Below are 23409 nucleotides of genomic sequence, written 5' to 3' on the forward strand. Positions count from 1 at the left end.
GATCAAACTGGATGATACAAGCTGTGTTTATTATAATCTGGGGCTTATAAAAAGAGACTTGAAAATACTTGGAATCAGAACGCGCACACACACAATTTAAACAGCAAACAGTGGTACGCATGGCATGTCTGTGTCTGTAAGAGGGGAATGCATGTGGATGCACTGCTAGGGTAGAGTTTTGGGGAAGACACTCAATATGAAGGCTTTCCAGTTGAGCATGAGAATCCATGGCTGGAAGCAAGAGCCCAAGTATTGATTCCTGTCAAGACAACCTAGTTTCTGTATTCAACCTAAGCAAATCCATTCCCAAGGAACACTGGCATGCCTCAGCAGAACGGGCCATCCTTCCTCTGAAATAGAAAGTGATGTGCAAGAAATGTGGGAAAAAATAGTGATAAGGTGAAGGGAGAAAGTAAAACACAGGGTCACTAAGAATCACTGAAACCCATGTGGCCCTGTGAAAGAGAAAATAAAAGGAAGGAAGAAGGAATCAGCATTTTCAAGGAGTCAGGTATGCACACTCTGCTGGTCCCATCAGCAATCAAACACACCTTGGCAGTTTACAAACTACTGTTGATTTGAGGGGATGACCAGGAGGTTCAACTAAAAAGGTCAAATTAGAAGATAATTTGCAATGTTTTTTATTCCAGAAGCAAAGGGAGCTTGCTGCTCTCCTGTGGGTTATAGAGGAGGAAGCTGACACCTCAGGGGGCTACCTGGGGAGCCTCCTGGCTTTCCCTATTCTTCAAGGGAGCGATGTGCCCGGGAGGTAGAGCTGCTGAGGATGTAATTTCTGTATCCAGAGCAGCAGTGCCATAATGCAAAATGCAGATGCTGCAAACCCCACTCACTAACGGATGATGTTCTTGAAGTGTTGGTCAAATCCTGACTTCAGAACTACTGTTGGTTTGTTCTGTCCAAATTTTTTTTTAAAGTAAGCTCTACACCCTGGATGGGGCTTGAACTCAGAACCCCAAGATCAAGAGTTGCATGTTCTACCCACTGAGCCAGCCAGGTGCCCCTGTTCTGTATAACTTTTTCTTTTTTTCAAGATTTTATTTAAGTAATCTCTACGCCCAACATGGGGCTTGAACTTACAACTCCAAAATCAAAAGTCACATGCTCCACTGACTGAGCCAGCTAGGTGTCCCTGTCCAACTCTCTATAAGAATGTTCTAACTCCTCTCAGAGCTTTGGTTTGGAGGTTCACAAGAAATTCAGTTGGCACCGTACGTTAACTAAATTTAATTTACATAAAAAAATTTTTTTAAAGGGAATTCGGTTGGGGTGATAACATCTTCATATCAGCACTGAAACCTGTGTTTATTCAGGAGGAAAAATCCTAAAGAATAACGTCCTATCAACACCTGCCAGAATAACTCCCACCCACTTCCCCACAACCCAGAAAACTACCATTTTCGGCCATCGCCTAATTCGCAAAAGATGCCAAGCACAAATCAAGTTAACAATGCCTTAATCCCAAGAGGTTACACTGGAAGGCCACACCGTTTCCATCACCCAAAAAAGTCCAGGCTTCCAGCCTCCTCCAAATCCTTAAGCTTCCGGGAGAGAAGAGAAGGAAGAAATTCCCACCAGACCCACATCCAGGGCAAGGGAAGATGGTTTCCTATTACTGTTCCCTGGGAACAATCATCTTTGCAAAGGAATAATGTTGCAGCTGAAAGAAAAAAAAAAAAAAAGAAAAGAAAAGAAAAGAAATGACATAAGTTTGGTGGCTCCAATCAGAAGACCAAAAAGTGAGCCCTCTGAGTGATTCACCTGCATTCTATGTCTTTTAAATCAAATGCCCAGTTAGTGAAAGAATCAGTGACCAGGGCTCCTTCTACCTCCACACCTGCAATCTCATTCGTGCTTCAAGTACTTATCAGGAGTTTCTACAGGCGATCTGGGGAATACCATCATTTCCCAGTAGCCACCCTACCTCCTCCCCAGAGCTTTATGGCTGACAAACACTCAAGTGAAAACTGACAGGGCATCGTGTAAGTGAGCAGAAATGATACTTTACCCCAGCAGTCCTTTTCCTGCCCAGCGGGTCGGGACAAGTCTAAGCTGATGTTTCTCCCCTCTGCGGATCACCGTCACATTGAGGGGTTTCTGAAAGGAAAATAAGCTCATTTTATAGTCAACCTGTTTAGTATTCAAAAGAGATTCAAACTAAAATGCCAAGATACTGATTTTTTTGCATGTCAGAGTGGTAAGTATGCTTATATTAATAAGCGTAATCCTGCAGTTGTCAACAGTGTGGGGGACATGACACCCCCCCCCAATGGGGCTGTGAATTGGTAATATCCTCATGGACAAACACATCTCTCCAAAAAAATTTTTTAAAAAGGCGCCTAAGATACATTTTACAAAAGTACAAGATAATATATGAACAAAGTGTTACTTCTGGGACTGTTTATAAATTCAAAAACTGAAAACACCCAAAACATCCCTTGATAAGGTATTAGTCAAATATAGGATAGTGAATGAAGCCGTTTTAGTAAAAACAAAACGAGCAAAGTATGAACCCATCTGAATATACATTTTTTGTTTAATTTTATTCATTTATTTTTTATGCTCTTTTTTTTAAGTAGGCTCCATGCCCAATGTGAGGCTTGAACTCTCGACCCTGAGATCAAGAGTTGCATGCTACCAATTGAGCCAGCCAGGCACTCCTGAATATACCTTCTAAAAGGGCATATTTGTTGCTTCACGTATACAAAGCTTTCTGGAAGATATCCAAAAAAACTGTTAACAATGGTTACTTGCAGAGAGAAGCACCAGGAGTTTGGAATGAAAAAAAAAAAAGATGACATTTATTTTTATATCTTTTTTTTTTTTTTTAAGACTTTATGTATTTATTTGAGAGAGCAAGAGAGCACAAACAGGGGGCAGGGGCAGAGGTAGAGCGAGAAGCAGGCTTCTCCACTGAGCAGGGCACCCAACATGGGGTCCCATCCCAGGACTCTGAGATCATGACCTGAGCTGAAGGCAGACGCTTAACCAACTGAGCCACCCAGGCTTTATGTTTTTATATTTCTTTGTACCATGTGTATGTATTACTTTATATTTTATATTTTTATATTTTATATAAAATATATATTTATATATATATATATATTTATATACTTTGTACTTATATACTTATATACTTTGTACCATGTGTATGTATTACTTTAATGTAAAAAAATAAAATAGAATATATACCAAGGAAACTTAAAAATAACAAGGTGCATTAAAATTTAGAACTTTTGTCCATCACAGGATACTATCAACAGAGTGAAAACTCAGAGAATGGGAGAAAATATTGGCAAATTATATATCTGATAAGGGATTAATATCCAGAATATATAAAGAACTCCTACAACTCACAACAGCAAACAATCCAATTAAAAAATAAGCAAAAAATTCTAGAGTGGACATTTCTCCAAAAAAGATAAACAAATGGCCAAAATACACGTGAAAAGATGCTCCACATCCCTAATCATTAAAGAAATGCAAATCAGAAACCACAATGAGGTATCACTGCACATCCATTAGGATGGCTACTATCCAAAAACAGGAAATGACAAGAGTTGGCAAGAATATGGAGAAACTGGAACATTGTACACTGCTACAGGGGAATGAAAAATGGTGTAATCACTGTGGAAAACAGGATAGCTATTCCTCAAAAAACTGCTAACAGAAATATCACATAATCCTGCAATTATTTTTTTTCACAGATTTATTTGAGGGAGAGAAAGAGAGCATGCAGGGGAGGGGCAAAGGGAGTCCTAAGCAGACTCCACACTAAGTGTGGAGCCCCAAGCAGGCCTGATCTCATGACCCCAAGATCACAATGTGAGCCAAAACCAAGAGTCAGATGTCTAAACAACTGTGCCACCCGGGTGTCCCCACATAATCCTGCAATTAAACCTCTTGGTATACACCCCAAGAGTTGAAAGTGGGGACTCAAACAGATATTTGTACACCCCTGTTCATTATAATAGCCAAAAGATGGAAGCCAACCAAGTGTTCATCAACGGATGAACGAATAAACAAAATGGAGTATTATTTAGCCTTAGGAAGAAGGAAATTCTGACACACACAAAATGGACAGACCATGAAGACATTATGCTAAGTGAAATCCATCAGCCACAAATGGAGAAATATCATCTGATTCTACGGAAAGTGAATTCAAAGAGGCAGAAAGCAGATTAGTGATCACCAGAGGCTTGGGGAGAGGAGAATGGGAAGTTGGTGTTTAATAGGTATAGAGTTCCAGTTTGGAAAGTTGAAAAAGTTCTGCTGAGGGATGGAGGAGGGGGCTGCAGAATAATATGAATGTACTTAATGCCAGAGAACTGCATACAGAAATGGTTCAAGTGTTAAATTTTATGTTATGTATATCTTATCACAATTTTTAAAAATTGTGGCAGATCTATCAATGTAATCTCTAAATCTGACAAAGTAAAGCAGTAAGAAAAAAACAAAAAGATGCCACTTTTCACCTAGATGGTCAAAGAATAAGACTGCCAATAGCATGGGCAAGAGGAGTCAAGAAACAAGCCCTCGTATACACTGCTCAAGAAAATGTGAACTAATTCAAACTTTTTGGAGGGTACCCTGACAACATCTATCTGTAAATGTGCATTGCATTTGACCCAGTAATTCCACCTCCAGAAATCTCTCTGACAGAAAGCCTCATGTAAGACAAGAATATTCACTACTCCATTGTTGGTGATGACCAAACATAGGGTAAAACCTCAATGTCGGGACGCCTGGGTGGCTCAGCAGTTGAGCATCTGCCTTCTGCTCAGGGTATGATTCTGGATCCAGGGATTGAGTCCCACACTGGGCTCCCTGTAGGGAGACTGCTTCTCCCTCTGTCTGTGCCTCTGCTTCTGTCTCTCATGAATAAATAAATAAAATCTTTTAAAAAATGGGCAGCCCGGGTGGCTCAGCAGTTTAGCACTGCCTTCAGCCCTGGGCCTGATCCTGGAGACCCAGGATCGAGTCCCACGTCAGACTACCTGCATGGAGCCTGCTTCTCCCTCTGCCTGTGTCTCTGCCTCTCTCTCTCTCTCTCTCTCTCTCTCTCTCTCTCTCTCTCTGTGTGTGTGTGTGTGTGTGTGTGTCTCTCATGAATAAATAAATTAAAAAATCTTTAAAAGAAAAAAAAATAAAAAATAAAATAAAACATCTTAAAGAAAGAAAGAAAATCGCTTAATTTAAAATAAATAAATAAATAAAATAAAACCTCAATGTCTGGTATGGAGGGCTAGTTACATAAAAGATGGCAGACCAAGCAAAATGGAATACAATGAAGAAGGTACCCCACCTGAAAATCCCCTCAAGGGGGACGGAATCCAGAATGCTATGTAAAGTAGGTCTTGTTTGTCAAGAAAGGAAAGAAAGAAAAAGAAAGAAAGAAAGAAAAAGAAAGAGAGAGAGAGAGAGAAAGAGAAAATCGCTTAGTTTAAAATAAATAAATAAATAAAATAAAACCTCAATGTCTGGTATGGAGGGCTAGTCACATAAAAGATGGCAGACCAAGCTAAATGGAATACAATGAAGAAGGTACCCCACCTGGAAATCCCCTCAAGGGGGACAGAATCCAGAATGCTATGTAAAGTAGGTCTTGTTTGTCTTCTTTTTCAAAAAGCAATCACTATAGACATATTCATCCACACTTAAAAAATGTGTGAGAGGGGGATCCCTGGGTGGCTCAGTGGTTTAGTGCCTGCCTTTGGGGCAGGGCGTGATCCTGGAGACCCGGGATCAAGTCCCACATCAGGCTCCCTGCATGGAGCCTGCTTCTCCCTCTGCCTGTGTCTCTGCCTCTCTCTCTCTCATGAATAAATAAATACAATCTTAAAAAAAAAAAAAAGAAAAGAAAAGAAAAGAAAAGAAAAGAAAAGAAAAGAAAAGAAAAGAAAAGAAAAGAAAAGAAAAGAAAAGAAAAGAAATATGTGAGAGATACACTGATGTGATTCTGGTTTTAAAAATGATATCCCTAGACAAGCTAGAAACCCAGAGGTCACGCTTGACATGGGCTGGGTGTCATATTAAAGCCCATATACTAATATCCTAAAGGTCTCTCTAATTTACCCACTTCCTGCTGCCCACTCACCAAAGCCACCATCACCCCTTGACCAGGGTGCTAAAACTGTCAGCCTTCCAGTCAGCTTTCTACCTAGCATCTGGAGACATCTTTCCAAGACACAAGGCTGCTTACATCTGTTACCCTCAGTTTGGAAGTGTGCATGGCTCTCTACTGCTCCTCAGTAAAAAAAAGAATGAAATCTTGACAGTACCACAAGGCCTCACACGGTGTGTTCCCTGCCAACTTCCCAGATCTACCTCCTCCCCACCTACCCCTTCCCTCCTTACTCTGGGCTCCAATCATCTTCTCTGGCCCTCTCCCCTCAGGGACACAACTCTGCTGGAAGGTTCCTCTCCTTATCTCGCTACCAGTCTCTAGGCTTGATCAACCTTTTTTTTTTTTTTAAGATTTTATCTTTTTAAGTAATCTCCACACCCAACTCAGGGCTCACTCACAGCCCTGAGATCAAGAGTTGCATGCTCCATTGACGGAGCCAGCCAGGCAACCCCAGGCCTTGATCAACTCCTAACACTCACAGGTCACATCCTCGGGAATGTTATCCTAACTGCAGCCATTGCCTTCCTAGCCTCCTCAAACTTTTCCTTCATAATACTCATGAGGGTGTATAATTACGTTTGATTAGTACTTGTCTCCCTCGCTGAAGTGTTTGCGAGGTAAGGGGCCTTCTGTTTATCTGTGCTATTGCCACCCTAGTGCCTGCACCTTGCCCAGCACTTAAACAGAGCAGGGAAGGTACATAGAAGGAAGAGACCTAGGACTTCTGTTCTTTTCTTCAAAAACTTTTGTTTATAATAAAGAAGACTTTTTTTAATTGAAGATTTACAAGAGATTCATCTACCAGAGTATTAATTTCCAGGTTTCCATAAAATTGGAAACTACCTAAACGTCTAACAACAGAACATGGTGGGGTTTCTTTTGTTTTGTTTTGCTTTGTTTTTTTACCATTTTTCTCAAGTCACAAAGCGGACCCTTGATTCTCAAGTTGGACTCTGTTTCTGGGAGGATCCAAGGCCCTGAGGGGGTAAGGTCTCCCCACCTCAGCAGCTCAAGTTTTATCTGTTTGATACATTGGAATTCCCCAAGAAATTCCATTGGAAGGAAAGGTGCTGTTGCTTAAATGTTCAATAACTACTTTTGTGAAGAAGGATTCATGTTATTAACTACAGTCACCATGCTGTACATGAGAGTTCATAATAATGTTGTATTGCCTATTTGAAAGTTGCTAACAGTAAATCTTAAAAGTTCTCATTACAAGGAAAAAAAACTGTAACTATGGTGATGGATATTAACTAGACTTACTGAGAGGATCATTTTGTAACATATATAGATAATGAATCATTATGCTGTACGCCCATAACTAATATAATGTTACATGTCAATTATACCTCAATAAGAAAAAAAAAGAAGGATTCATGATCACTGAAGAGCTTAATAATCTATTTAACTAGAAAAGACAGACTCGGGGTAGCCCCAGTGTCCCAGCGGTTTAGTGCCACATTCAGCCCAGGGCATGATCCTGGAGTCCTGGGATGGAGTCCCACATCCGGCTCCCTGCATGGAGCCTGCTTCTCCCTGTGCCTCTGTGTGTGTGTGTGTGTGTGTGTGTGTGTGTGTGTCTGTCAAGAATAAATAAATAAAATCTTTTTAAAAAGAAAAGACAGACTAGCAGCACTGGCGTGGTTCAGTTGGTTAAGCGTCTGCCTTCTGCTCAGGTCATGATCCTGGAATCCTGGAATCCTGGAATCCTGGGATCGAGCCCCACATAGGGCTCCCTCCTTGACAGGGAATCTGCTTCTCCCTCTGCCCCTCCTCTCTTTCTCTCAAATAAATAAATAAAATCTTAAAAAAAAAAAAAAAAAAGACAAGACAAGACAGACTAAAAACCAGTAGATGTTATCACTAATCACCAAAAACTGGAAAAAACCTAAATGTCCCTCACTGGTAAATGGGTAAACAATATGACATTTATCTACACAGTGGATCACTACAGAGCAGTAAAAAGGAGTGAACTACAGATACACACAACAATGTGGAAGAATCTCAGATGTAAGATGCCAAGTGAAAGAAGCCAGATTTAAACGGCCATACAGAGATCCCTAGTGGCTCAGCGGTTTAGCACCTGCCTTTGGCCCAGGGCGTGATCCTGGAGTCCCAGGATCGGGTCCTGCCTCGGGCTCCCTGAGTGGAGCCTGCTTCTCCCTCTGCCTGTGTCTCTGCCTCTCTCTCTCTCTCTCTCTGGGTCTTTCATGAATAAATAAATAAATAAAATCTTTAAAAAAATAAAAGGCCATACATATTGTGCAGTTCCATTTATAGGACATTCTTGAAAAGATAAAACTGTAGGGATGGAGCACAGATTGGTGGTTGGGTGGGGTGGAGGCTGGGGGAGGGGTTAACCATGAAAAGATATGAGGCCATTTGGGGGAGGATGACAGAATTGCTCCATATCTTCATTACAGTGGCAGTTCTCAGACTATGTACATGTGTCAAAATTCACAATACTGTACACTGAAAAGGGTGAATTTTGCTATAGGTAAATCACACTTTAATAGCCAATAGCTCTATATGCTGGTATATGGACAGACTGACCCCAGAAGGACATGAGACTTTTCATTACATGTTCTTTGGTTCTGTCTTAAACGTGTCTGTGTATTACCTCTCCCAAAAAAACTAGAGACATATTTACAAAACAAATCCATAACAATGAGCCCAGACAACTGCCAAGTTTAAAAGTATGTGCACCACAGTACACAAGACACACGAGCAAACCACTACACTAGGAAGTCCAGGGAAAAAGAGTGAAAAATCGAGACTCTGGGTAAACATAACAGAATCAACCTGCTTCTACAAATCTCACTAACATGATGACAGGACAGCCAAGGGGAAACAAAAGACCACCACCACAGGACGAATAAATAACATGGCAGGAGACTGCAAAGACGAAAGAGGGCACCAAAATAAAAAGCCAACAGAAAGTGGACAAGTGGTAACTGAGCAAGTAGAGAAAATAGACACCCTGTGTAGTGGTTCTAGAAAATGCCCATAAATTCTTTGATATTCCTTCAAGATGTAAAGGCTAATGATTCCCTTGCTTTTGAACGTGGGCTGGACTTGGTGAGTCGCCTCTAATGAACAGAATGAAGTAGAAGTGATAATGCATGTCTTCAGAGACCTGGTCAAGAAGGCACCACTGCCTCCTCTGTGCTCTCGCTTGGACTGCTCGCTCTGGGGGAAGTGGCCACCATGCTGCAAGTGCACTCCAGCAGCAGTACAGAGGGGCCCGAGCCACGAGGAATTGATGCACCAACAGCCATGTGAGTGAGGCATCTCGGAAACAGATTTTCTAACCTCAGTCAGGCTCTCAGATAATGGCAGCCGCTGCCAACACCTTGACTACACCCTCATTGAGACCACGAGCCAGAACCACCCAGCTAAAACCCACTCCTGGATGTCCAAGCCTCAGAAACCGTGAGGCATAATAAATTTACGCTGCGAAGTTTACAGTAAGTTTATTTTTTTACTTACCAATAAATAACTAATACACCCTTTATGGCAACAGGTTAAAAAGAAGCTGACAAAGAACAAATGGATTTGTTCCAGAGAACCCCAGGAAGGTTTAGTACAAACAGACCAATGGAACAGAATAAAGACTTCCACTTATAGGAATCTGAGAGATAATAGAGGTGGCGATATAAATAAGTGGGTAAAGTATTAACTATTCACTAAATAGTATCTGGACAACTACTATCCATTTGTGGGGGGGGTACCCTACCTTATACCATTCACAAAATTAATTCCAGATGAGGTATATACTAAGTTGTTGTATATACAACAAATGTCTACATAGTATCTTGTATATAAATGTACACAAAAGTATTCACAATAGCCAAAAAGTGGAACCAAACCAAATATCCACCAACTGATGAATGGATAAGTAAAATGTGTATTCGTACAATATGATATGACCCAGCCATAAAAAGGAATGAGGTACTGACACCTGCTACAACATAGACAAACCCTGAAAACATGATGTTGAGCAAAGGAAGTTAATCACAAAATATCGTGTATTATGTGATTCCATTTATATGAAATGTCCAGAATAAGCAGATCCATACAGACCAAGAGTAGTTTAGTGCTTAAGGGGTTGGTGGGTAGGGGGAAGGGGCAGTGATCACTAATGGGCATGGAGCTGCTTTCTGAAATCATGAAAATGTTTCTAAAACTGATTGTGGTAATAGATTTACAACTCTATGAATATACTAAAAACGACTGAGCTATGCAGGGTTTTTTTTAAGATTTTATTTTTCTAAGTAATCTCTACACCCAACATGGGGCTCAAACTCACTCCTCAAGAGTCACATGCTCCACAGACTGAGCCAGCCCGGTGCCCTGAGCTAGACACTCCAAATGGGGAAACTGTACGGTATGTGAATTATACCTCAAAACTGTTGTTTAAGAAATAATCAAAGACTGGGGCACCTGGCTGTCTCAGTTGGTTAAGCGGCTGACTCTTGATTTTGGTTCTAGTCATGATGTCAGGGTTGTGAATCAAGCCCTGTGTTGGGCTCCATGCTGGGCATGGAGCCTGCCTAAGATTCTCTCTCCTTCTGCCCTTCTCCCTGCCTCTCTCTCTTCCCTTCACTAAAAAAATAAAAATAAATAGATCAATTCCACATGGATTAAAGAAAAACTAAAAACAAATCCATAAAAGCATGAGAAGTTCTTTAAGCAGACACAAAATGCAAAAACCATAAAGCAAAAAACTGATGATTTTGGCAAAATCAAACTCTTGAACCTCCTCCATGCAAGTGCAGACTTGGTGAAGGTGTCAGTGTGAGAATGAAGGCCTGACAACTGGCTGGGGCACAGGTACCAGCCGGCTATGTTTCAGCCTAATGCCTGCCTTCCAAAGAGTTACACATGGATGAGCAACGCAGCCAAACAGCTGAGCAGGCGCAAGACAAACCAAGAATTACTGTCAAACTGAATACTTCATTTGGGAATGAAAAACTTTTGTAGATAATTTCTATGGACTTTGAGTCCCTGTTTCTCCTGCAAAGTGTGGATCTTTGCCAAGATAACTTTTGTGAAAGTTACATTCCTGAGCCAAGAGCTGAGGTGATCAGGTAGAAATGCTATTTAAAGGCATACTATTCCAGAAACTGGTGGATTGCAGCCAATTTTGAATCCCAACCCTTATTATATTTCCAAGGATTGAAATTGTCAAACTGCACATGAATCATGTTCTAAGGTACTACTGTGTGAATAGTGCTTTGCTACTGTGCACTGTCCCTTCTTTCTTTAAATTCTCAGGTATGGTTTTGGCTGGGAAGACGTTGTTATATTAACAAATGTAACAAAATGGTTAACTTAAAAAAAAAAAAAAAACTTTCAAAGTCACCATAAAATAAGTTAAAAGACAAGGAGATAATCAGGAGAAACATATATATCATGAAAACAGGCAAAGGTTTAGTATCTGGAGTATGTTAAAAAAAAATTCCTACAAATTTGGGTGCCTGGGTGGCTCAGTTGATTAAGCATTTGCCTTCGACTCAGGTCATGATCTCAGGGTCCTGTGATAGAGCCCCACTGCCGGCTCCCTGCTCAGTGGGGAGTCTGCTTCTCCCTCTCCCTCTGTACTCAAGCTCTCTCTCTCTCCCCTTCTCTCTCAGATAAATTTAAAAAATCCTTTTTCAAAAATTCCAACAAATCAATTTTTTTAAAAGGTACAAATAGCCCAATTAAAAAAATGGAAAAAATATAAACAGACAATCCACAGAAACAAAAATATGAACATTAATCCAAATATAAAATAAAGATACTCAACCTCACTGGTAATCAGAAAAATACAAAATTAATTTAAGATGTCATTTTAGCAAAAATGTTAAAAGATCAGTAATACAGAGTACTACTGATGATATGGTACACTCATAATGTTGGTCGGGACACAAATTAGCAAAACTTTTTTGAACTACCTATTATAAGTGTGCATAATACACTGAGAGCCTATAATTCTACTTTCTGGGTTTTTTTTTTTTTTGTCTGTTTGTTTGTTTGTTTGTTCTACTTTCTGGTATTTATATCAAGAAGTTGCCCGTAGAGACATCTGGGTGGCTCAGTGGTTGAACGTCTGCCTTTGGCTCAGGGCGTAATCCTGGAGTCCTGGGATCGAGTCCCGCATGGGGCTCCCTGCATGTTTCTCCCTCTGCCTACGTCTCTGCCTCTCTCTCTCTGTCTCTCACGAATAAATGAATAAAATCTTAAAAAAAAAAAAAAAAGTCATCTGTGAACAAGGATATATGACTGTTCATGCTAGAATAAAACCATAAATAACCAAAATGTCCACTGATAAGGCAGGGGATGGACAAACTGGAATCCATTCCTACAACGGAGTGCCATGCAGCAGGACAAAAGATCAAGGCATGTGAAAGTGAAAAGATTCCCTGAGAAATACTGTTGAATGAAAGAAGGGATAGGAAGTAGGAAAAGGGTATTTATATAGGGTGGCTGCAAAGGCCTAGCCCAGGTGTCATTTGTACAAGATGAGGGATACACATAAAGGAGAAAAAGCATTCCAGACAGAGAGAACAGCAAGTGCAAAGGCCCTGTGCCTGAGCAACAACTCTCTGAAGGCAGCAAAGAAAGACCCCAGAGACAATTCCTGGCATTGGCAATTCTAGGGTTACTGACCAGATGTGACCTCCAACTCACCCCCTCACTGTGCTGTACCACACTGCTAATGTTATGCAGAGACTGGAAGTTTTGGGTGTTCACAGAGCCAAACTCCACAATCTCATCATCCACTTGCAGACCCTAAAGAGAGAAGAAAAACAGAAAATCAGGGTAGAGGGGTTAAATGTGCTGCTGGTGTTCTTTACCCTTTCATATCCAATTTAACGTCCAGGCCAACAGCTTGTTTTCTACTGGGAAGAGTGGTAGGCACAAAGCAAAGAGGTCAGGGATTTAGCTACCTCACACAGGAGGAGGTGGTGGATAATTGGGTCACTTTCTCCCAGGGATTCCTTCTAGGACGATCTAGTAAAAGGGGGCCAGATCTATCTGATGTCTGATAAAAGCTGGCAGGTGTACAGGCCTTAAAGAATGTGGGGAAAAGCCAAATGCTATCTTCTGGGGTCAGGGGCGAAAAGAGACAGGCTAATCTGGGCCTATTTTGTTCAGGGGTCAGAATTTAGGCAATTTTGCTCTATAAGTCTCCACATGCACAGATACCAGGCTGATCCAGGAATAGTATGACCCTTTCATCCTAAGAACACAGATCACAATCATTCATTCCTTCAACTAATATTTGTCATGGGCCTATTACAGCTCTGTGCTAGAGCTGTGATTAAATATCAACTACATATTCACATAAAAACTTGATCATGATGTTCAGAGTAGCATTATTCATAATGGCCAAAAACAGAAACCAAATGTTCATTAAGTGATGAATGGATAAAAAGAATATGATAGGGGATCCCTGGGTGGCTCAGCAGTTTGGTGCCTGCCTTTAGCCCAGGGTGTGATCCTGGAGACCTGGGATCGAGTCCCACATTGGGTTCTCTGCATGGAGCCTGCTTCTCCCTCTGCCTGTGTCTCTGCCTCTCTCTCTCTCGTGTCTCTCATGAATAAATAAAAAAAATAAATAAAAAATAAAAAAACAATGTGATATATCCACACAATGGAATATTACTCAGCCATAAAAAAGAAAGAAAGAAATAGAGATACATGTTCTATTATACATGATACTAAGTGGAAAAAGCTAGTCATAAGGGTCATATAGGATTCTATTTATATGAAGCAGAAAGCAGACTGGTGGTTGCAAGGGGCTGGGGAGATGGCTTGGGGGGGAGTGATGGCTAATCAGTAAAGTTTCTTTTTAGAATAATGAAAATGGGGACGCCTGGGGGGCTCAGCAGTTGAGCGTATGCCTTTGGTCCAGGGTGTGATTCTGGGATCTGGGATTGAGTCCCGTGTCAGGCTCCTTGCAGGAAGCCTCTCCCTCTGCCTGTGTCTCTGCCTCTTTGTGTGTCTCTCATGAATAAATAAATAAATAAATAAAATCTTTAAAAAAAGAAAAAGGGGTAGCCCAGGTGGCTCAGCGGTTTAGCGCCACCTTCAGCCCAGGGTGTGATCCTAGAGACCTGGGATCGAGTCCCACGTCAGGTTCTCTGCATGGAGCCTGCTTTTCCCTCTGCCTGTGTCTCTGCCCCCACCCCCTCTCTCTCAGGTCTCTCATGAATAAATAAATAAAATCTTAAAAAAAAAAAAGAATAATGAAAATGTTCTAAAATTGCTTATAGTGATGCACAGCTCTGTGAAGACACTAAAAACCATGGAATTGCATGCTTCAAATGGGTAAATTTTATAGTGTGTGAACTATATCTCAATAAAGCTGCTTAGAACTTAAAAACATGCCAGGTAAGGTCTAGAATTCATTCGGCAATACAGCCAGTGCAAAGCAAAGACGCAGTAAATGGCAGCTACAGTTGTCCTTCTCCTGTCTAGTACTCAGTGCCTGGCTAAAATAAGTCAAGAAGAGATCCTTTCCCCCTGTCGGATATTTATCACCTTCTCCCTTGGCTCTCAGGCCTCTCTCTGACCAGGTTAGTGGGCAGCAGGGGCTGACTCCTCTCTAAAACCTGGCCCCAGCACAGGGCTGGGAAGCCCAGGGCTCAGTCAGTATTTGCTAAATAAGTGGGTAAAGTCAAGTTGCAGCATGGACAGACACTGGGTCTGTCTATCCACGGTCCTGCCCCACCCACCCCACCCCAAGGCTACCAGACCCATAGCACCCTCCAGGTGTAGATTTAGGTTGTGGAGTTCTGGCTTACCGCAATACTGGCAGGGGAGCCAGGACTGATGCTGTTCACTTTGGCAAAGGCCTGAGGGGGGCTGCGGCCCTCACTCTGGCCCAAGTTGCGGCTCATGGCCTCTTCATGGGCCTCAGCCATGTCCCGAGCCTGCTTCTCCTTGTCTCGAGCATGCAGCTGGTGTAGGGCCTCTTCCACCTGCTTCATGACTGCCTTGTGATCATTCTGTAAGCCTGGGAGAATGCCACATTAGGGAACAAGGAAGCCAGCTGAAGACACAGGACTCCCAAATTCAGGACTCCCACATTCGATCGCACTGGACTAGAGGCTGAGGACAAACCTGTGGCCGAGACGGGGGCCACCGTCACGAAGCTCAAAGTCTAGTTAGGGAAAGAGGTCAGGAACAAGTAATTACTAACATCTGATTACTGTTGCCAAGGGCTAGACAGCCAGGACAGGACCTTGCTAGTCTAGGAGATCAGGAAAGACTTCCCAAAGGCAACACTGAGACTTGAAAAGGTGAGCAGAAGGCCACCTGGGTGGTTCAGTGGTTGAGTGTCTGCCTTCAGCTCGGGTGGTGATCCCGGGATCCTGGGATCAAGTCCTGCATCAGGCTCCCCATAGGGAGCCTGCTTCTCCCTCTGCCTCTCTCTGTGTGTCTCTCATGAATAAATAAAATCTTGAAAGAAATAAGGGAGGGAGGAAGGGAGGGAGGGAGGAAGGAAGGAAGGAAAAGGTAAACAGAAGCAAGAAATTGCTGTGGTGAATCCACAGCCACCACCTCAGATGCATACAAGGGGCAAGTGTGGTGGCCATGCAAATCAGTGAAGTGAGCTGCGTGTAAGAAGGACTTCACTTTTCTCCTAACAGCCCCACAAGGAAAAATGATGCCTAAGTCCACTAACACATGGCAGGTGATGTTTGGTCTGGAAGAACAGGAGAAGAGCTGGAAATTAGGAATCTGGGGGTAAAATTCTCTTTGTTTCCGTTCTGATAGCTAATTCAAAATGTAGCAAACTGGGGCCCCTTGCTGGCTCAGTAGGAAGAGCATGCGAGTCTTAATCTCTGGGATTGTGAGTTCAAGCCCCATGATGGGTGTACGGATTACTAAAAAAAAAAAAAAAAAAAAAAAGTCGAGAATCACACCAGTCCAGTAAGTTATTGCTGCAGGCCAGTCTAGCACAGTGGCTGGAATTTTGACAACTTTCTAAACCTAAAAACAATTTTCTTTATTGCTGTGGATCCCACACCTCTATTCAAGCTAGGTCACTCACAAGCTTCATTTTTGATGAGTTTCAGAGGCCAGAGCTGTTGACTGAAACTACCTGCCAATCCATGTCCAATGTTTGTGGGGCACAGACTTTCGGACTTTCCAGATGCCCTGACTGTGGGCATGCACAGCTACCTGACCTGGTTCCTCTGCCCCTATCATCTTGGAGCAAAGGTGAAGCCCTCAGATATAATGGGACTCTGGTACTCAACCCACAGGAGCAGATGCAAGAAAAGAACCCAGATCTGGGCCCATGGTTGGCAGAGCACACTGACTCCTGATCTCGAGATTGTTAAGTTCAGGCCCCACATTGTATATAGAGATTACTTTAAACAAACAAACAAACAAACAAAACCCCCAAACTTGAATAGGTAGAGACATCTGACTGGGCAGGAAGACTTAAAATGGTGTCGATGTATAATATATAGTCACTCTTTGACTAGAAAAGTTCCTCTGGATAGTAAGCTCCATGAGAACCCTCAGAACCTTCCACAATGCCTGGCACACAGGAAGCACCCAACACACAGCTGCCAGTGATAGGATGAATGACTTTACTTTCAATATACTGCAATTCTAACCAAAATTTTTTTAAAAATTTATTTTCCTAAACAAAATGTTTTCAAAGCCTATTTCAAAAAACGAACTTGCAACTGTAACAAATGCAGTCTATTAATGTAAGATATTAATAATAAGGAAAAGCTGGGTCCAGACTATGTGGGACCTCTCTGTATTATTTTTCCAATTTTTCTGTAAACCTAAAACTGTTCTAAAAAATAGAATCCATTTTTAAAAATACAAGAGAGGTGCCTGGTTGGCCCAGTCAGCAGAGTGTGCAACTCTTGATCTCGGGCTCATGAGTTCACTTAAAAAAAAAAAACAAAAAGAAGATCAATAAGAATTGCTCAACCAGGTTCTTAAATATAATAAAGTCATTAAGATAGTGTGATATTGGGGCACCTGGCTGGCTTAGTTGGAAGAGCATGAGACTTGATCTCAGGGTTGTGAGTTCGAGCCCCATGTTGGGTGTATAGATTACTAAATAAACTTTAAAAAAAAGTGTGATTAGCAAGGAGATGTATCAACAGAACAATGCAAAAAAACTAAGAGACCTAAATATGTCTGAAAATTTCCTATGTAATACTGCTAGCATTTCAAATTAATGGAGAAAAAATAGGCTACTTAATAAATGGTGTTGGAACATCAGGGTAAACATCTGGAAGAAAATAAGCCAGTGCTCTCTCTCACATGTTAGGCTCTGCTTCTCAAATTTCCCCCAGAATCCTAAATCGCAAAGAAAGCAGGCTACATCCCTGGGGAGTCTGAGGGTTAAACCAAAAGCCCCCAAATTTCCCTCCAGTCTTGACATGGTTCTTCCCTACTCTGTATCTTCCACTTGTTTCAATAGAAAAATGGTATGCTTCTTTTCCCAAAATCTTCAAGGAAAAGTGATGCTCTAAGATGTTGTTCTATGATTATATTGCAACTTTGCGGAACATTTGGCACCTCAAGAGGTATCTCACTCCTGTGGTAACTACTTATGCCTCCAGAAGGAAGCTCGGCCTTATAATCAAAACATGCTGCAGATGGAATCAAGATTCAAACACATAAAACAGAGGTCAATGAGGGAAAAATGTGCATGATAAATTCCCCTCTAATAAGACTTTGTGGTAGAGGCTGCCAGCTGCCCACCCATGGCAGAGGTGAATAAAGCCCCCAAACATGTTCTTGTGGTAGCCACCAGAACCTGTCAATGTTACTTTCCATGGCAAAGGGGGCTTTACAGATGTGGTTAAGTCCAGCGCACTGATTGGGGAGATCATCCTGGATTACCCAGGTAGGGGGCCAAATGCCATCACAAGGGTCTTTGTAAGTGAAAGCAGGAGTGAGACAGTGAGAGAAAGAGGTGAGATGGTGGGACCAGAGTTGGGAGGTACAGCTGCTGGCTTTGGAAATGGGAGGAACTACGAGCCACGGGACACAGGCACCTCCAGAAGCTGGGAAAGATAAAGAAATGGGCTCTTTATCAGAGCCTCCAGAGGGACACAGCCCTGCCAACACTTTGATCTTAGTCCAGTGATACCCATTTGGATCTCTGATTATTATAAGGCAATAAATTTGTGACACTTGAAACCACTAGTCTAGGGTATTTGTTACAATAGGACCAGAAAACTAATATACTACCCAACTGCTACGTACAACTTATTCCTCAACTATAAACAAATAAATGATTTTATTTAGGATAGTGATATGACCACCATGGAGTACATACCCCAACATGTCTTGCAGGCAGAGGGGCCTAGGAAGTGAAAGCAGAAAGCAGTGCAACAAGGCGGGGGTGGGATCTGCAGGAGAGTTCCTTAAAGGGAGAGTCCTGGGCAGCAAAGGACCTTCTCCCCTTCCCACCTTCGTCCTTCCCTTCATTCCTGCTTGGCGCATGGACATGGTGACCCTAAAGTTGGAAAACATGTCCAAAGGATGGCACAGCCTGAGATCTGACGGCCAGCCCTGCTCTGCTTCCCTCCAAATGTCTATACTGAGGCACTGAAGGCTCCTGTGTGAGTGACCGCAGTCAGGGCACTATCCTTACCAGCTAGATGCATTTCCTAACACATAACTAGTTTGATCAGGATTGCAAGCAATTTTTTTTTAAGATTTTATTTATATACTCATGAGAAACACAGAAAGAGGCAGAGACATAGGCAGAGGGAGAAGCAGGCTCCTCACAGGGAGTCCGATGTGGGACTCGATCCCAGGATCACGCCCTGAGCCAAAGGTAGACACTCAACCGCTGAGCCACCGAGGAGTTCCAAATTTTTGACTCCAGTTTCTATCACCACTTTGAAAAAGTTTCCACAGTGAAGTCAAGTCTTTAAGAACAAAATGAAAAATGAAACCATAAATTTAGAAGCCTAGAGGCCAACCCATTTCCCCACTCAGTCCCTGGATGCGGACAGTGAGCTAATCCCATCAGGGGAGAAGAGAAGGAAGCAGAGAATATGGAATAGTGAGATCATGCTTATGTGCCTTCAGCCTCCCTTGCTGGAAGGCTGGGGATTGGCTGCACGCACACCACTCACAGACGATGTTGTGCCTGGCAGTTCGGACTTGGTACAGGTCCACGTCTGACCGAGGGTAGCCCTCGCAGTCCACCAGTGGCTCATTCATCCCCACACCCTTTTGCTGGAGGGAAGAAACATGGTTAAGATTTCACAGGTATGAAGTCCTCAAGACACTTTTTCCCTTGCAGCCATCATAAAGGCGACAGGAATGAAAGCTGCCACATACTGATCACACAGTACAGGCCACATACTTTCCCCAAATGCTCCCACAACCACCCTCTGTGGTCAGGGGGACGACACACTATTTTTCTTTTTACTGACTTTTAATAACACAAGTAACACATCAATCTGTGCTCCTCTTTTTAAGTCAGACAGTGCAGATAAAACTAAAGACTCTTTTGAGCTTCATCCCCAAGGCCAGACTCTTGGACTCCTCCAAACCCTCCTTCCAAAAGCAGCTGACACCTGGCTGGTGGCCTTCAAACCCAGAGGGGAGTGAAAGCCCCAAAGAGCATCCAGCTGTGGCAGGACTTTGGTTCTTCCTGAAAGTAAAAAGGGATCTAAAAGGGATTTCAAAGAGGTTTTCATCCCTCGAAGGGCATACTGTTATCAACTGCCATTGGGAGAAGGAATTGGGTGGCTAGGGGAAAGGAAGGCAGAGGGACTTCATTTTCTATTTTTTTGTAGTCTTTTTGAATTTTGATCATGCACACGTATTCCCTATCTAAAATGACACATTTAACATTTTAAAGTCTTTTCCTACATTAAGTCAGAGGATGGTGCACAATGGCAATGAAACTCGTCCTGTGATGGAGGGCAGAGGGTTTCCAGTCAGACTTTGATTTGAATCTCAGTCGTGCCGTGTACAATCCGGGTGCCCTTAGTTGAGATCTCCCCTCTCCAGAGGGAGATCCATGACACAGAGAAGATCATGTGACCAGGGGCAGAGGAATTAGACCACCAAAAGCCAGGGATGGCCAGTGACCGCCAGAAAATAAGACAGAGGCACTGAACAGATTCTCCCTCAGATCCCCCAGGAGAAACCAACCCTGCCGACAGCTTAGATTTCAGACTTCTGGCCTTCACAACTGTGAGAGAATGACTTTCCATCACTCTGGTCACCCAGTTTGTAGTAATTTGTTATGGGGACTCCAGGAAATTAATACATGTAAAAGTAATAAATCATGGCTGAATTATTAGTCAGCATAGAGGAAAGCTGCCCAGGGAATATATGTACTGGGATGAGGGATTCCATTCACTTCTCTCCCTTTCTTTCTGGAAGCCACTGGGTTACACCTACCATTTCCTATTGAAGCCCATAGTTTACCTTAGGCTTCACTCTTAGTTTTATATTCTACAGGTTTGAACAAATGTATAATGGCATGTACCCATCATTACAATCCTATATGGGATACCTACACTGCCCTACAAATCCTCTGTGCTCCATCTATTCATCCCTTCCATCACTTTGGATCCCTGCAACCACTGATCTTTTTAATGTCTCCACAGTTTTGCCCCTTCCGGATTCTGGTTGAAATCCTACTGATGCAGTCTTCTCAGACTGGCTTCTTTCAGTTACTGATAAGCATTTGGGGTTCCTCCAGGTCTTTTCATTGCTCACTAGCCCATTTATTTTTAGCAGTAATATAGTCTACTGTTTAGAGGTTCATTTTATTTACCTATCCACCTAGTTAAAGACATCTTGGTTGCTTCAAGTCTTGGCAATTGCGAAATAAGCTGCTGGAAACATCATGAGGATTTTTGCGTAGACGTGTTTTAAACTCCTTTGGGTAAATACCATGGAGCACAACTGCTGGATGGTATGGTAAGAAAATGTTTAGCTTTGCAAGAAACTTTCATATTCCTACTAGCTCTGAATCAAGAGTTCCCCCACATCCTCAACAGCATCCGGAGTTGAACTGTGATGAATACTGGCCACTTAGACACATGTGTAGTAGTAGTACCTCATGGCTGTTTTAATTGGCATTTCTCTGATGACATATGACATATGTCTTTTGAGATACACGTTTTAAATTCTGATAAATTTTATCTACTTTTTCTTTCATTGCTTGTGATTTTGGCATCACATCTAAGGAGGTTTTGCCTGACCCAAGATCACAAAAATTTACTCCTATGCTTTATTCTATAAGATTTATGGTTTTAGCTCCTCCCTCCTTTTTAAAAAAACAATCACAGAGGAGGGCTTCAGGCTTAAAAGCTTTCAGCCTATAACTGTAGCTGGTAAAAAGGAACAAACATATCACCTTGGTATGCATTTTTACCTTATGCTAAAGGGAGGGAAAAAAATCCCTTTCTCATATGCTGTAAAGTTACAAAATTCTCATTTAAGACAAACACACTTAAGTAAAAAGGTGAATCAATATAAAGAAAAATACCAAGGGAATAGTAGTACAAGAGATATTATGGATATAGCATCCTGCTTGAGGTAAAAAGTAAAGTTTGGAAAATTGTTAGCATAATGCTTGAAAACACAAGTTCTGGATTCAACGGGCCTGAGATCTGAATCTCATTTTGTGACTCTAAGCAAGTGACTTCTCTTTTCTGAGCTGGGTAACATACAAACTTCACAAGGTGGTTGTGGATTTCATGATATAACATACACACAAACCAGCACCCTTCAGGCATAATAATCAGCACCCTGCAAAATGATACCCTGGTCTTTTGATGCTTGGATTTTACTCTCATCACCTAAAATGCATTGCATCCATTCACCCTATATAGGATGTATTTAATTTATTCTTCCTCTGCAAATTGATTTGTGGTTCTACACTAATTGGCATAAGAAAAACTACCAGTTTGGGGGCTGTCGACCTGGGAATAACCCCACCACAGCCACTTCTGGTTACATGACCCTAGACAAGGGTTTGCCTCACCCTGAGCCTCAGTCCCCTTACTTGTCACTCAAAGCTCGGTCTTTAGAGTAGTATCATCAGCATCGCTGGGAATTTGCTAGAAATAGATCATCTGCACCTCCGCGCCCCGTCCTCATCGGAAACTGAATTTTAACAAGATCCCCAGGTGCTTGCCAAACATAATGAAAGTTTACGAAGTTCTGACGTAAAGTGAGTTAGCAAAGCACAGATCTTCTGGTACACATTCAACAAGCACCAACGACGGTGGTGATTATCACAATTTATTAGCTCTGTGGCCTGAGGCAGGTTGAAGTAACGCCTCTGTTTCCCCATCCCTAAAATGGGGGGAATAGTAAAACTCACCTCAAAAAGTTGCTGCGAGGGTTAAAGGAGCTAACCACGTAAAGCAATTAAAACCGCCCCCCCCCAAAAAATAAAAAATAAAAAATAAATAAAAAAAAATAAAACCGCCCCCAAGCGCCCAACACTCGGTAGGCGCTCCAGGAACGCTTGCGGTGATAGGCCGTCGTCTCAGGTGCTAGCGTTAGTTGCTGACCGCCTACTGCCGACAGAGGCCGCAGTTGCCGCGCTTTGGGCCTCCCAGGGAGCGAGAGCTCCACCGCTGAGCGCTCAAACCCAGGCCGCCCCGGCCTCCCCATTCTCCCAGGCTGCCCCCCACGCCCGCTCAGGAGCCCCGAGCCCCCACTCACACTCTCCAGTACATCATAATTGGCTTTGATCTGCGCCTCGATCTCCTCCTTGCGCCGTATGAGCTCCTGGATGTCACTGACAGTCACCCCGCCGGCCTGCGGGGAGCCTTCGCCCTGCCTGGCTTCCCCCTCCGACATCCTGGACCTCGGCGCGGGATGCGGGACACCAGGCTCCCCGGCTTCCGGGATGCGGCCGCCGGAAGAGACTGTGGCTACTGCTCCGCCCGCGGGCCAAACTTCCTCGAGGAACAGCCGGCCTGACTTGGGGGAGGGGCCTGCTGGGGGCGGGGCGCCCGGAAGCCACACCCCTCTGGGACAAGTGTGGTGACTAGGGAAGACCAGTCTGGGGAGGAATGGGTTCCAGGTCTGTCACCAGCCAGCACAGGATGATCTCTCCCTCGATGACTCATTTGCTTTCCACATTCATCAGTAGACGTGTACTGAGCGCCTACCATATGTTTGTGCCAAAGGCTGTGCGAGGCGCTCCAGTTCAGCTCCTCAAATCTACCCAGCCCTTGAGAGATAACGAAACACATTCAGATTCCTTATCCCCCATTTTTAAAATATCTTATTTTTTT

The 23409-nt window shown here is 42.8% G+C and overlaps 1 protein-coding gene across 2 annotated transcripts; it reads right to left on the reverse strand.

The window, feature by feature from the left end:
• Positions 1-8: 8 nt before the first annotated feature.
• On the reverse strand, positions 9-23094 carry PSMD9 (proteasome 26S subunit, non-ATPase 9). 2 transcript variants are annotated; one of them, XM_026018803.2, is made up of 6 exons: positions 22832-23094; positions 19267-19369; positions 14941-15152; positions 12821-12922; positions 2027-2115; positions 9-1678 (listed from the first exon to the last, which is right to left on the reverse strand). In XM_026018803.2, exons 1-6 carry the CDS (start codon positions 22967-22969, stop codon positions 1651-1653), a joined length of 672 nt encoding a protein of 223 aa, XP_025874588.1. In that variant the 5' UTR covers positions 22970-23094; the 3' UTR covers positions 9-1650. The 2 variants fall into 2 exon arrangements, with proteins under 2 accessions (XP_025874588.1, XP_072578878.1); XM_072722777.1 differs by lacking the exon at positions 12821-12922 and having other exon boundaries at positions 22832-23085.
• Between the last annotated feature and the right edge of the window lie 315 nt (positions 23095-23409).

This window comes from Vulpes vulpes, chromosome 10, assembly GCF_048418805.1.
Source record: "Vulpes vulpes isolate BD-2025 chromosome 10, VulVul3, whole genome shotgun sequence".
Taxonomy (NCBI): domain Eukaryota; kingdom Metazoa; phylum Chordata; class Mammalia; order Carnivora; family Canidae; genus Vulpes; species Vulpes vulpes.